At 43.1% G+C, this 11,086-nt stretch overlaps 1 protein-coding gene across 1 annotated transcript in view; it reads left to right on the top strand.

Moving 5' to 3' along the window:
• The first annotated feature begins 367 nt into the window (after positions 1-367).
• MRPS33 (mitochondrial ribosomal protein S33) overlaps positions 368-11,086 on the top strand; it is a 10,786-nt gene continuing 67 nt past the window's right edge. The window contains exons 1-3 of the mRNA XM_049641960.1: positions 368-441; positions 6,154-6,395; positions 10,228-11,066. Coding sequence (XP_049497917.1) covers positions 6,181-6,395; positions 10,228-10,333 — 321 coding nt within the window. The 5' untranslated portion in view covers positions 368-441; positions 6,154-6,180 and the 3' untranslated portion in view covers positions 10,334-11,066. The remainder of the gene's footprint in view (positions 442-6,153; positions 6,396-10,227; positions 11,067-11,086) is intronic.

Genomic DNA, 11,086 nt, shown 5'->3' with positions numbered 1-11,086 from the left:
ATCAAGGCCTAAGCTGGATGAAAAAAAAGAGGAACAGAAAAAAGAAAGTGCATTTTATCCTCCACCACGCGGCACGCGCACGACCATTACTTTAGAGGTTTGGAGGGTTTGTAGCTCTTTTCCAACAAAATACGGTTAGCGAACCTTGCAAGACTTTTCAGCAAAGCCAATCTTCCTCCCTAAACCACCACCTCCAGTCCACACACCCGAAGCACTGCCCTCACTGCGCAGGTGCCAAGTAGGACCTCTGAGGCCTCCAAGAGAGAGCGCTAGTAGTTCCGGGTTTCACTAGGTCTCCCCTCTAGCCGCAAGCTTCTGTTTCTCCACTGCTCTCCGTTGTAGAGTGGCTTCCGAGCTTAGAGCCCGGCCGGGGGCGGGCCTTCCGGGAGAAGGGAGGGCCTTCCGGGAGAGGGGCCCGCGGGAGAGGAAGGTCGCGCGTAGGTAAGGCTGTCCGGGAGCTTTGGGGGGGTTCCGTAAGTGTGCGATTCCGGCGATCGTGGAAGAGGTTCTGCGAGGGTCTTCAGCCTTGTAGAGTTGCCAAGAATAAGACGATTCGATTTCATTATTAACCAGCTCGGTGGTTTCACACCGTCCAACAGACAAGTTGGCCTTTTCCTGCGTAAATGGGGGAATTTACCAAACGAAGGACTCTAGCGTAGTTGCCTCTCTGACACAGTTACTCTCTTTCTGATTAGGTAGCGTGCAAGGCTCGGTTTGTCAGCTCATCCGGCGGTATTCTGTACCGTCACTTTGTGTGGGGATGCAGATTAATTTTGTTGCCAGTTGAAAGAAAAATATTTGCGGGACGCCTGGCTGGCTCATTCCGAAGAGCATGCGACTCTTGATCTTGGGCGTCTTGAGTTCCAGCCCCACCTTGGGTATGAAGATTATTAAAAAACAAACAAACAAACTTAAAAAAGCAAATTGGGGAATACCCTAAGGATACAAGCGTCCGCTGACTTGACACCTGCTTCCATCACAAGCAGGCGTGATCCAGTCATTTGCAGGGGGTTGGTGGCGTTTTTGTTGAACTGAATAAAGCGGACTGACGTTCAGAGCGTTCGTGTCCCTCCGACCCAGTGACAGTCTGTACCAGGTTTTAAAAATAATAAAGCATCGTATTTAGTTTTGTGAAACACGTGTGAAGAACTTGTGTGGGTTCCCTGAGACCTGATGATTATTAGGGCAACCGCTGTGCCACGAGTTATGCGTGTCAGCCTCAAAACACATGAGGTAGTAACTTACTGAAGTGGTAGATGAGAAAACGGAGGCAAAGGATACCTACTTCTGCAGACACGAAATGGCCATCAAAGCGCAGAGGCAAGATTCCAAATGGTTTTTCTACTGCAAAGCTGGTGCTCTCCAGTAACCAGTGGTTTTGAGAAAATGATGAAAACTCTCCCCAGCAGAATTTACACACACACACATTCAACATACAGTTTTAAAGTTCGACGGGATTCACCCCGCTAAGGGATACCCAGGTTAAGAACTCCTGTACTTCATCTGCCCTTTTCAAAGAAAAAAAAAAAGCAAACCTAATCCCAAGCCAGTTATTGACCTTAATTTATTTTTTTATAAATTTTTTTTAGTGTTTATTTATATTTGAGAGAGACCGTAGGCAATCAAGGAAGGGGCAGAGAGAGGAGACTGAATCTGAAGCAGGCTCCAGGCTCTGTTAGTAGCACAGAGCCTGATGTGGGGCTCGAACCTACTAGCCCTGAGATCGCGACCTGAGCTGAAGTGGGACGCTTAACCTACTGAGCCACCCAGGGTGCCCCCAAAACCTGAACTTTTAAATGCATCAAACCTGTCAAAAAGATCAATGAAACTTGCCCCTTTATGCTAGAGTAAAAATATGGGAATTTTCTTGTGTGGGCTTAACATGTCTTGCTGCAGTACATTTGAACATATATATGTATATATATTTTTTTCCTTAGCATTTTCCACTCCAGTTAATTTTTCTTCATGGTACTGTTTACTTTAGATTTCATTTAAGGAAAAATGATGTTTTTAAGTTTTTAAGTGACTATTTTATACTTGCTGGAATGGCTTCATGCAAATAAAAATCTTGACCTGTAAGTTATTTGTCTTTTCCTTTACTGTCTTTAAAATAATCTTTTTATTTGTAACATAAAATTGAAAGATTCTGTAAGGAGGCATACTAGGATCCTAAAAAATCCTAAGTAAGGCTTTCCAGTTAAAAAAAAAGAAAGAAAATTTAAAGCCAGTAAAAAGTGACAATTTACCAGTCCTAGAACCAGTATTTATGGACAACAGAACTGTGTAGCTGTTTTAGCCTATGTTAAAAAAAAGAACAGCATACGAGGTCACCTGGGTGGCTCAGTCAGTTAAGCCTCTGACTATTTTGGCTCAGGTCATGATCTCATGGTTCAGGAGTTCGAACCCCACATTGGGTTCTGTGCTGACAATATGGAGCCTACTTGGGATTCTCTCTCCCTCTCTCTGCTTCTCACATGCCCCCCGGCTCGCTCGCTTTCACGGTCAAAGTAAATAAATAAACTTTTGAGAGAGAGAGGGCACAAGTGAGTGAGGGGCAGATAGAATCCCATGAGGGGCAAAGAGAGGGGGGTTGAGGAGAGAGAAGTGGGGCTCACCCAAAGCAAGGCTTGTGTTGTTTTGTTTTGTTTTGTTTTACCCAGAGTGGGTCTCGAGCTCACCCATTGTGGAACTCTAACCCATGAACCATGAGATCATGACCTGAGCCGAAGTCTGATGCTTAAGGACTGAGCCACCAGGCGCCCATAAATAAATAAAGTTAAAACAAAACAGAGCGTACCAAGCTCCTATGCCATTCTTCATCAGAGACGTATGTCTGCTCTGTGGAAGGAGACTACAGAGCAGTAATTGATAATTGTTATAATCATTTTCCGTTTTCTTCTTTTTAGCAAATGGATCTTTATTTCTAGTAAGGGATTCAGGTTTGAAGAGGCTTATTCCCTTTCTCCATCATAAAAGTTTTAGGACTTGGATTTTGTGGTATAGCCGTGTCCCAATGGATTCTAATGAGACTTCTTTGCCATTTATGTCTCCCAGTAATTTCCTACATTACAAAGTGGGCCTGGAGATAACTTAGTATCCTATGATGGCTTCAGTGATCACTCTCCTTAGGGGTCCCTTCCTCCTTGCTGCCTTTCAAGTTACTGAGCTGCTGGTCCCCTCCCCTGCATTTCTCTGGCTGTCAGTTTTTGTAAGTGAGGATGTCATTCCAGGGAGATAGCGGTTTAACTGCATGAAGCGTGTACCTCTTTTCCTAAGGTATCTCCTTTTTTGCATGGTTAAATGAGGACAAGGAATAGGAGCACCTGGCTGGCTCAGTCAGACCATGTGACTCTTGGTCTTGGCGTCATGAGCATGAGTCCCACATCAGGTGTAAAGATTACCTAAAAATAAAACCTTAAAAAATAAATAGGGGCACCTGGGTGGCTCAGTTGGTTAAGCATCCAACTTCAGCTCAGGTCATGATCTCACGGTTCGTGAATTCCAGCCCCACATGGGGCTCTGCACTGACAGCAAGAAGCCTGCTTAGGATATTCATTCATTCTCTCTCTCTCTCTGTCTCTCTCTCTCTCCTCCTCACCCTCTCCCTCTCCCTCCCTCCCTCCCCCCCCTCCCCTCTCCTTCTCCCCCTCCTCCCTTCTCTCTCTCTCTGCCCCTCCCCTGTTCACACACAGTGTTTCAAAGATAAGCATTAAATAAGGACAAAGAATAATTGTGTCTGATTAGATCATAGGAGCACCAAACTTAAAAACACATTTAGATTTTTTTTCTTTTTTTAAGTAACTATTTACTGTCACAGTCTTAGTTATTTCTCACAGTAGCCCCGCAAGCTTTGTTTTCCAAAAAGGAAACTCAGATTTAGAAAATAAGTAACTGTTAAAATAACCCAGCTAATAAATGGTAGAGCCAGGATGCAAACCTAGGCCTCAGGACTCCATGCTGCATCTTCATTTAAAAATAAAGCGATGGGGGGGGGCGCCTGGACAGCTGTCGGCTACATACCAGACTCTTGATTTAGGCTCAGGTCATGATGGCGTGGTTGGTGAGATTGAGCTCCACATAGGGCTGTTTGCTGACAGTGTGGAGCTTGCTTGGGATTCTCTGTCTCCCTCTCTCTCTGCCCCTCCCCTGCTCACCCTCTCTCCGAAATAAACATTAAAAAAAAAAAGAACTCTTGAAAAAAAAGAAAAAAAGCAATGGAATTTGGAACATTATCTGTCTGAAAACATTGTAACAAAACAATAGTTCCCTGGCCATCAAATAATTGGTTGTGGAAATACTGGGCACTTGCAGAAGAAATTTATTCTAATGCCATAATAGCAGTTAAGCAAAACAAAGCAAAGGTGATTAAGAAACCGTTTGTTTTAGTTTTTTTTTTAATCTGATGTTCAGAAAAAGATAACTTTAAAGAGGAAAGGTAAAGCATGCAAAGAAACTTTGTAGCCTCTGAAGACCACTATGGAGTCTGCAAGGCTGTTAGAGGTTTACAGCACTGATTTATTACGATTTCGTATTTATACATTGAACTGTTAATGCCTTTTTTTCTCACTGATGAAAATATAACTTTACCCCTAGCAAGCCAACCCAACCCAACCCACTCCCATCCACACAACTCTAAGAGTTGAGAGAGAAGTGAATCTGAGAACAGGAGTGCTGACAGGAAATGGAAAAAGCAAGGTTTGCATGGGATCCCCAGGTTGGAGGGGCAGAGAAGAGACCCTAGATCCAATAGTTCTCCCATTGCTGGCCTTCAGATGGCACTATTGGCCCAGGTTTGCTTGGTTGGTGTTAAACGATTGGTAACTGGTTTGAGATCGACATTCTCCAATTGTTTTGAGGTCAGCCTCTGCTCTTTCAATGGGTCTTGAAATGGACAAGAAAAATTCCTTAATTTAAACTGGTTTTGGGTTTTTTTTTTTCTTTTCTTGCAAGTTATTTTGAAATTTACTGGGCACTATTCTTGTTTAGAGGGTGTTACTATTTTTTTTTTTTTTTTTTAAGATTTTACTTTATATTTTAAGTAAACTCCACATGCTTCATTGACTGAGCCAGCCAGGCCCTCTAGGAAATATTTTTGTTTTCTATATTTTTGCCCAATTGGTTTTTCAAGATAGGTTTATGCCTTTTTTCTGTTTGGATATCAACTCCTTTTCACCCCCACCAGCCTGTCCCCCAGGACAGTTTCTTAGCAAAGATTCTCCTCTCCAAATTTCACAGTAACTAGCACCATCAGCCACCAGGAAGCTCTGCATCTGGCCTGGGATGGGATGGGACGGCTATTCTACCAGCAATGTTCTTGATTCTTAGGTATCGCCTATTAATTTTTGATATATATTAGCTGAAATTTCTTCATATTATGGATAGCATCCTCCTACCTCTTTCAACATTCAATGTACTGTTTTCAGTTAATAAGAAGTTAACTGGCGTGCACTGAGGCAGAGTATATAAGACGGAAGAAAAGACAGATAACCTTATAACCCGTAAGTCCTTCCTTTCAGGAATAAAATGAATCTTAAGAGCCGTTGGGTTTATTTATAAGACTACTGTCTCTGTTTTGTTTTTTTCCCCGAATGGCTCTCAGTCTCTAGGCAGAATTCAATCCAGCAACCTAGAGGCTAAATGACCTCATAACTCATTAGCAGTTCTCAGAGCCATCTGGAGCCCTTGAGGAGAACAGTGTTCAAAGGGCTGATAATAAAGACAACAGGATAATTATTTCTCTGCCATGATTAAACCTTTCGATGGCAAGCAGTCAGCATTTTTATTCTGCAGATTGCTGAGGTGGGTGTTTTCTGAAGGTATAATAACAATGCTGTGGTAGGATAACTCATTTGCCTGTCCTCATCTAGCCTACAAACAGGTAAGCTGTCAGTAAATAACCAAACAGTTCACTGTAAAAAGTTCACTACAGCAAGGTAATAGTATGGAAATCCCAAATGTAAAAATTAGAAATGTAAATAAAGCATGCAAAGGAAACCACCATTCGGACTGTGGACATTTCCCAACTCCAAGGCATGTCCTGTCGGCCACATGACGTGCACGTGTGGCCTGCTGGTTTCATTTTCTAAAGTGCTCACTGGTTAATCTTAGAATTTCATACACTAACCTGTTGATGTTTCTTCTCATTTTCTGTAGGGACCCTTGCTCCTTGCTGCTCAGGAAATGTCCTCACTTTCAGAATATGCCTTGCGCATGAGTCGTCTCAGTGCCCGGCTCTTTGGTGAAGTTGCCAGGCCCACTGATTCCAAATCCATGAAAGTGGTGAAGCTCTTCAGTGAGCAACCGTTAGCCAAGAGGAAGGAGACTTACGACTGGTATCCAAATCACAACACTTACTTCGCACTCATGGGGACGCTACGTTGTCTTGGCCTCTATAGGTAATGGCAAAAAAGCACAAAGAGTAACTTGTAAGAGATTATTCTAGGAGATCAGAAAAGGAAAAAGTTAGTTTTTTTATCCTAATAGTTTTTTGGCTCTTATAAAAGTGCCCAGGTTGTTCAAAAGGCACAGTTTTGGGGGGAAAGGATTTTAAAATACTCAACAATGGTCACACCAGAAAAAAAAAAAAAAAAAGGAAACATGCACTTAATGGAAGACAGATTTTAATTATGTCTAAACCTGGACAAACTGACTGGATATTGAGCTACAGAGATGTTTAATTATTAATTTAAGAGCACTTTAAAGGGATGCAGAGGAAAACCGATGCAAATTCTGCAGAAGAACCCCCCCCCACCCTGTCCCCGCCCCCGCAGGCCGCCAGAGCTGCAGGTTCTGATTGGTCAGATGAAGAGAGGCCCTGCCTGCAGCCCATCCCCTTCCTAGCGAGTTTATGGGAGCCTTCTTTCTTTCCTAGTGACAGTTTTTTTGCAGTTCTTATTTGCTTCTACCTTCTTCTGGCATTTAAAAAAATTTTTTTAGTGTTTATTTTTGAGAGAGGGAGAGAGCACGCATGAGTGGGGGAAGGGCAGGGAGAGGGAGACAGGATCCAAAGCGGGCTTCTTTGGACCACAGAGCCCGATGCAGGGCTCGAACCCACAAACTGCAAGATCATGACCTGAGCTGACGTCAGATGCTTAAGTGACAGAGCCACCCAGGTGCCCCCTTTTCTAATGTTTATTTATTTTTGGCATTTTTAGTTTGTACCCTTTTTGATATATTAATTTGATCTAAAAAAAAGTTGTAGTTCACCTTTAAGAGTAATATGTGGATTGCACAGGCTCTTAATACCATGTGTTCCATATTTGTGTATGTATAGGTACTTGGGACTATGTATTGCTCCAGAAAGAAAAGAGATCAAATGCCTATGTGATCATTTTCTTTAAAAGAGAGCCTTAATTACCAAGCTAATACATGCTCATTATAAAAGAATTCAAACAGTGTGTAATTGTGTAAAGTTAAAATCTACCTTTTTTTCATGCTTATTTATTTATTTTGAGAGACACAGAGCAGGGGAGAGGCGGGGGGGGGGGGGGGGGGGGGGGGGGGGGTGGGAGGGCGGGAGGGAGAGAGAGAGAGAGAGAGAGAGAGAGAGAGAGAATGAGAATGAGAGAGAGAATATGAATCCCAAGCAGGCTCTGTGCTAACAGCACACCTACTCGGAGCTTGATCTCATGAATCGTGAGATCATGACCTAAGCTGAAATCAAGAGTCAGATGCTTAACTAAGTCACCCAGCACCCCCCCCCCACATTTTTTTTAATGTAAAATAAATCTACTTTTTGGAGTGCCTGGCTGGCTCAGTCAGAGCATGTGATTCTTGATCTTGGGGGTCATAAGTTTGAGCCCCATGTTGGGTGTAGAGATTACCTAAAAGTAAAATCTTTTAAAAATAAATAAATCTACTCTTTAAGAAAATTTAGTATGTTTTAATTGCACATGTCTTAGGGCATCAGTACAAAAGTTAATTTGGGACTATTTAATGCAATAAAATTAATAATTCATTCCAGGTAACTAAAAATTGGTACACTCATCTATACAACAGAAATATTTTTAAGTATCTTCCATGTATAGACACTAAGATGGGCACTAGAGGAACAGCAGTGAACAAAACAGAATAGATTTTCTTAGTTAATATATTAAGAGAGATTATAATCCATGACACATTCTGAATTTCTGGGATTGCTCTGGGGCTTTCTCCCTTGCTATTAGTCTGGGCTCAGAAAATAAAAATTGTATTGTGACCCAAAATAAAATATCACTGGAAGGCAGATCTCCCGAGTAGAAAATTATAACCCATAACAAAGTCATATTCAGCTATTTTAATTTACCTATTTGGTGCCACTGTACATTTGTTTGAAAAATAAAACCTTGACTATCTTTGGGGATAGGGAAAAAATACTTAGTGGTTAGTTATCCGTGGAAAAGCACAATTCTTTTCATGTATTTGGTCACTGGTTATGGTAAATGGTGCCTCTAATGGAAGACCTCCTGTGGCATCAGGCAGGATGAAACTAGACGATCTTCAATAAAGAAAATATTGCTCAAAGGCCTACAAACGAGGGAGGGACGCACAGGTTCTCATAAACACTGACTCATTCAGTGACACAGGTGCTTGGGCTGTAGCATCACAGAGACAAAGACCCCTGCCTTTGGAGCCTTCCTTCTGGCTGAGGGTTGGCGGGAGTGGAGCAGGGAGGGAAGAAGAGGAGAACAGATGTAGCGGATACGCTACACAGCTGAGTGTGCCGTGGGGGAAAAAATAGTAAAGCCGCCTGAGCAGGATCAAGAATGCTGAAGGGCACGTGGTGGGTGGGGAAAGGATGGGTCACAGTATTAAACAGGACAGTCAAGGTCAGCCTCTTTGAGAAGATGAGGTCTAAGCAGAGACTTAAAGGTAGTGAGTAAGTCAAGTGGGACCTAGGAAAGAACTTTCCAGGCAGAGCAAAGGCCCTGAGGTTGGAGTGTACCTGGTATGTTCCAGGGGTAGCACGGGCTATGGAGAGAGCGGTAGGGCCATAGGCAGATCATGAAGGGTTCTGAGGGCCATGACAAGGTCTTGGCTTTTACTCTGGGTGAAATGGGGAACCGTTCATAGGCCTGTGAACAGAGGAATGAAGTTTTAAGAAAACTTTTGAGTTTTAGAGTTTTGAAGAATTACTCTGGCTGCTCTGTTGAGAATAGATTATTTGAGGGCAATCATAGTGAATTCCAAATAGCTCAGTTGTGTCCATCCTGTTCATGGAATAAAACTGTGTACCCTAGAAAACCAGTCTATTTTAAAACCACCTAAGGAGTGAAAAATTGGGCCCAGCAACCCCTCCCCCCCATATTTAATTCATATGCCATTATTATCCACTCTTTACAGATGTGCTACAGAGAGGGAAAAGTCACTTATCCAAAGGCATACAGCTACTAAATGTTAGATGGAGCTGTGATTTAAACCCAGGTTGAAATGGATTCCAGGGGCACCTGGGTGACTCAGTCAGTTGACTGTCCAACTCTTGATTTTGGCTCAGGTCATGATCCCACAGTTCATGGGATCGAGCTGCTTGGGATTCTCTCTCTCCTCTCTCTCAACCCCTTTCCAACTTAGGCGCACAAGCTCACGCATGCTCTCTCTCTCTCTCAATAAGTAAACTTTATAAAGAAAAGAAAAGAAATGGGTTCTAGAACTTACATGTTAAAAGGTATTTGATCCTAGAATGCAGACATTTTTCTAGAGTATAGACCATCTTACACCCCATCCACATGTCCAAACAGCCCTGGCTTCTTGATCTCTAAATCTGTCTGTTGACTTGGCTTCCTTCTGCCTGAGCCTTTCCCCAGCAGCCTTTTCGTGTGAATCATCCATGGCCATGAAGGCAGCTTCCTCCAGACCTCTTCTCCTTGTAGGACGTACTGGTTCCTGCGGCCCTCAGGGTCTCTGTGTGGCTATTGAAGCTCATACCCACTTTCTGCTTCCCTCTGTTCAGTCTTAGTGTTACAGGGAAATTTGGGGTAATTGTTAGCACTGTATCATAGTTGCATAGGTTTATATGGGCTGGCCTGGGAATTTAACTGTCGCTCGTGGGGACACTGTGACTCAAAGTGAACTTCTGGAACACAACTCATGTATACACTGGGGACTCCCTGTCCTTTCTGTTCACCAGGCTGAGCACGTGCCCTGTAGAAGTCAAGGACCGATAACCACAACAGCCTAAGGGAAGAGTGCTACATTGGTGTGCTTTTCCACTCAGGTACAAATACTGGCTCTTTTTCTTTCTCCACTCAGAGATGAGCATCAGGACTTCAAGGATGAGCAGATGCGTCTAAAGAAGCTTCGTGGCAAAGGGAAACCAAGGAAAGGAGAAGGGAAAAGAGCAGCAAAAAAGAAATAGTGTTGGTCCATCAGGAGAAAAAACTTCTTTCTCAGCAACTGGCAGCAGAAGAAGGTGTATTCATCTTTCCACATCTTGGAGGAGTGGGAGCTTCCTAAACTGAAGATTTGGAGGAACACAATCATTTCTGTGTTGAAGTCCAATCCAGTTGAATCGTGACTGGTTTCTGGGACATGTTATAATTCTGCAAAGCTGTTTTGGCCTTGGTTTTTTACTCAGATGTTTACCTCTTTCTCTAAAGAAATGATTGAAGAAGGACTCATTTGGGGTGGAAATGGGATGTTGAGAGCACGGGGACAAACTCATTCGGTGAGCATCCTTTAGTGTCCTCAGTATCCCTTCTTGCTTCCCCCACTGCACCAGCCCTGAACTCCTCCACCCCTCTGACCGCTCAGCCACCGTCTCCACCACCAAGCTCATCAACTTTAGGTACCTCTCCACCTATTCCTTGGAGACTATCTAATAAGATAGATTTGTGGGACACGGCTGTACCTGCTGAGAGAGTACTGAGTACCTGCTGTATACAATGTACTGGGGCCCTGGTAATACCATGGTTAGCAATAGAAAACAGTCCCTTCCTTGTGGAACTTTCAGGCTTGTGGGGAAGACTAAATATTGTATCATTACACAAATGAAATTGTATTAAACGCTACAAAGGAAAAATTCAGACTTCTGCGACAGTGTGGATCAATGGATGGCTCAATCTAGAGATAGCAAGAGGCCCAAACTTCAGGTAGTTTCAAGAAGGCCTCT

Source organism: Panthera uncia, chromosome A2 (assembly GCF_023721935.1).
Source record: "Panthera uncia isolate 11264 chromosome A2, Puncia_PCG_1.0, whole genome shotgun sequence".
NCBI lineage: Eukaryota > Metazoa > Chordata > Mammalia > Carnivora > Felidae > Panthera > Panthera uncia.
The sequence above is the reverse complement of the archived record's forward strand: the minus strand, read 5'-3'. Positions and strand labels throughout refer to the sequence as shown.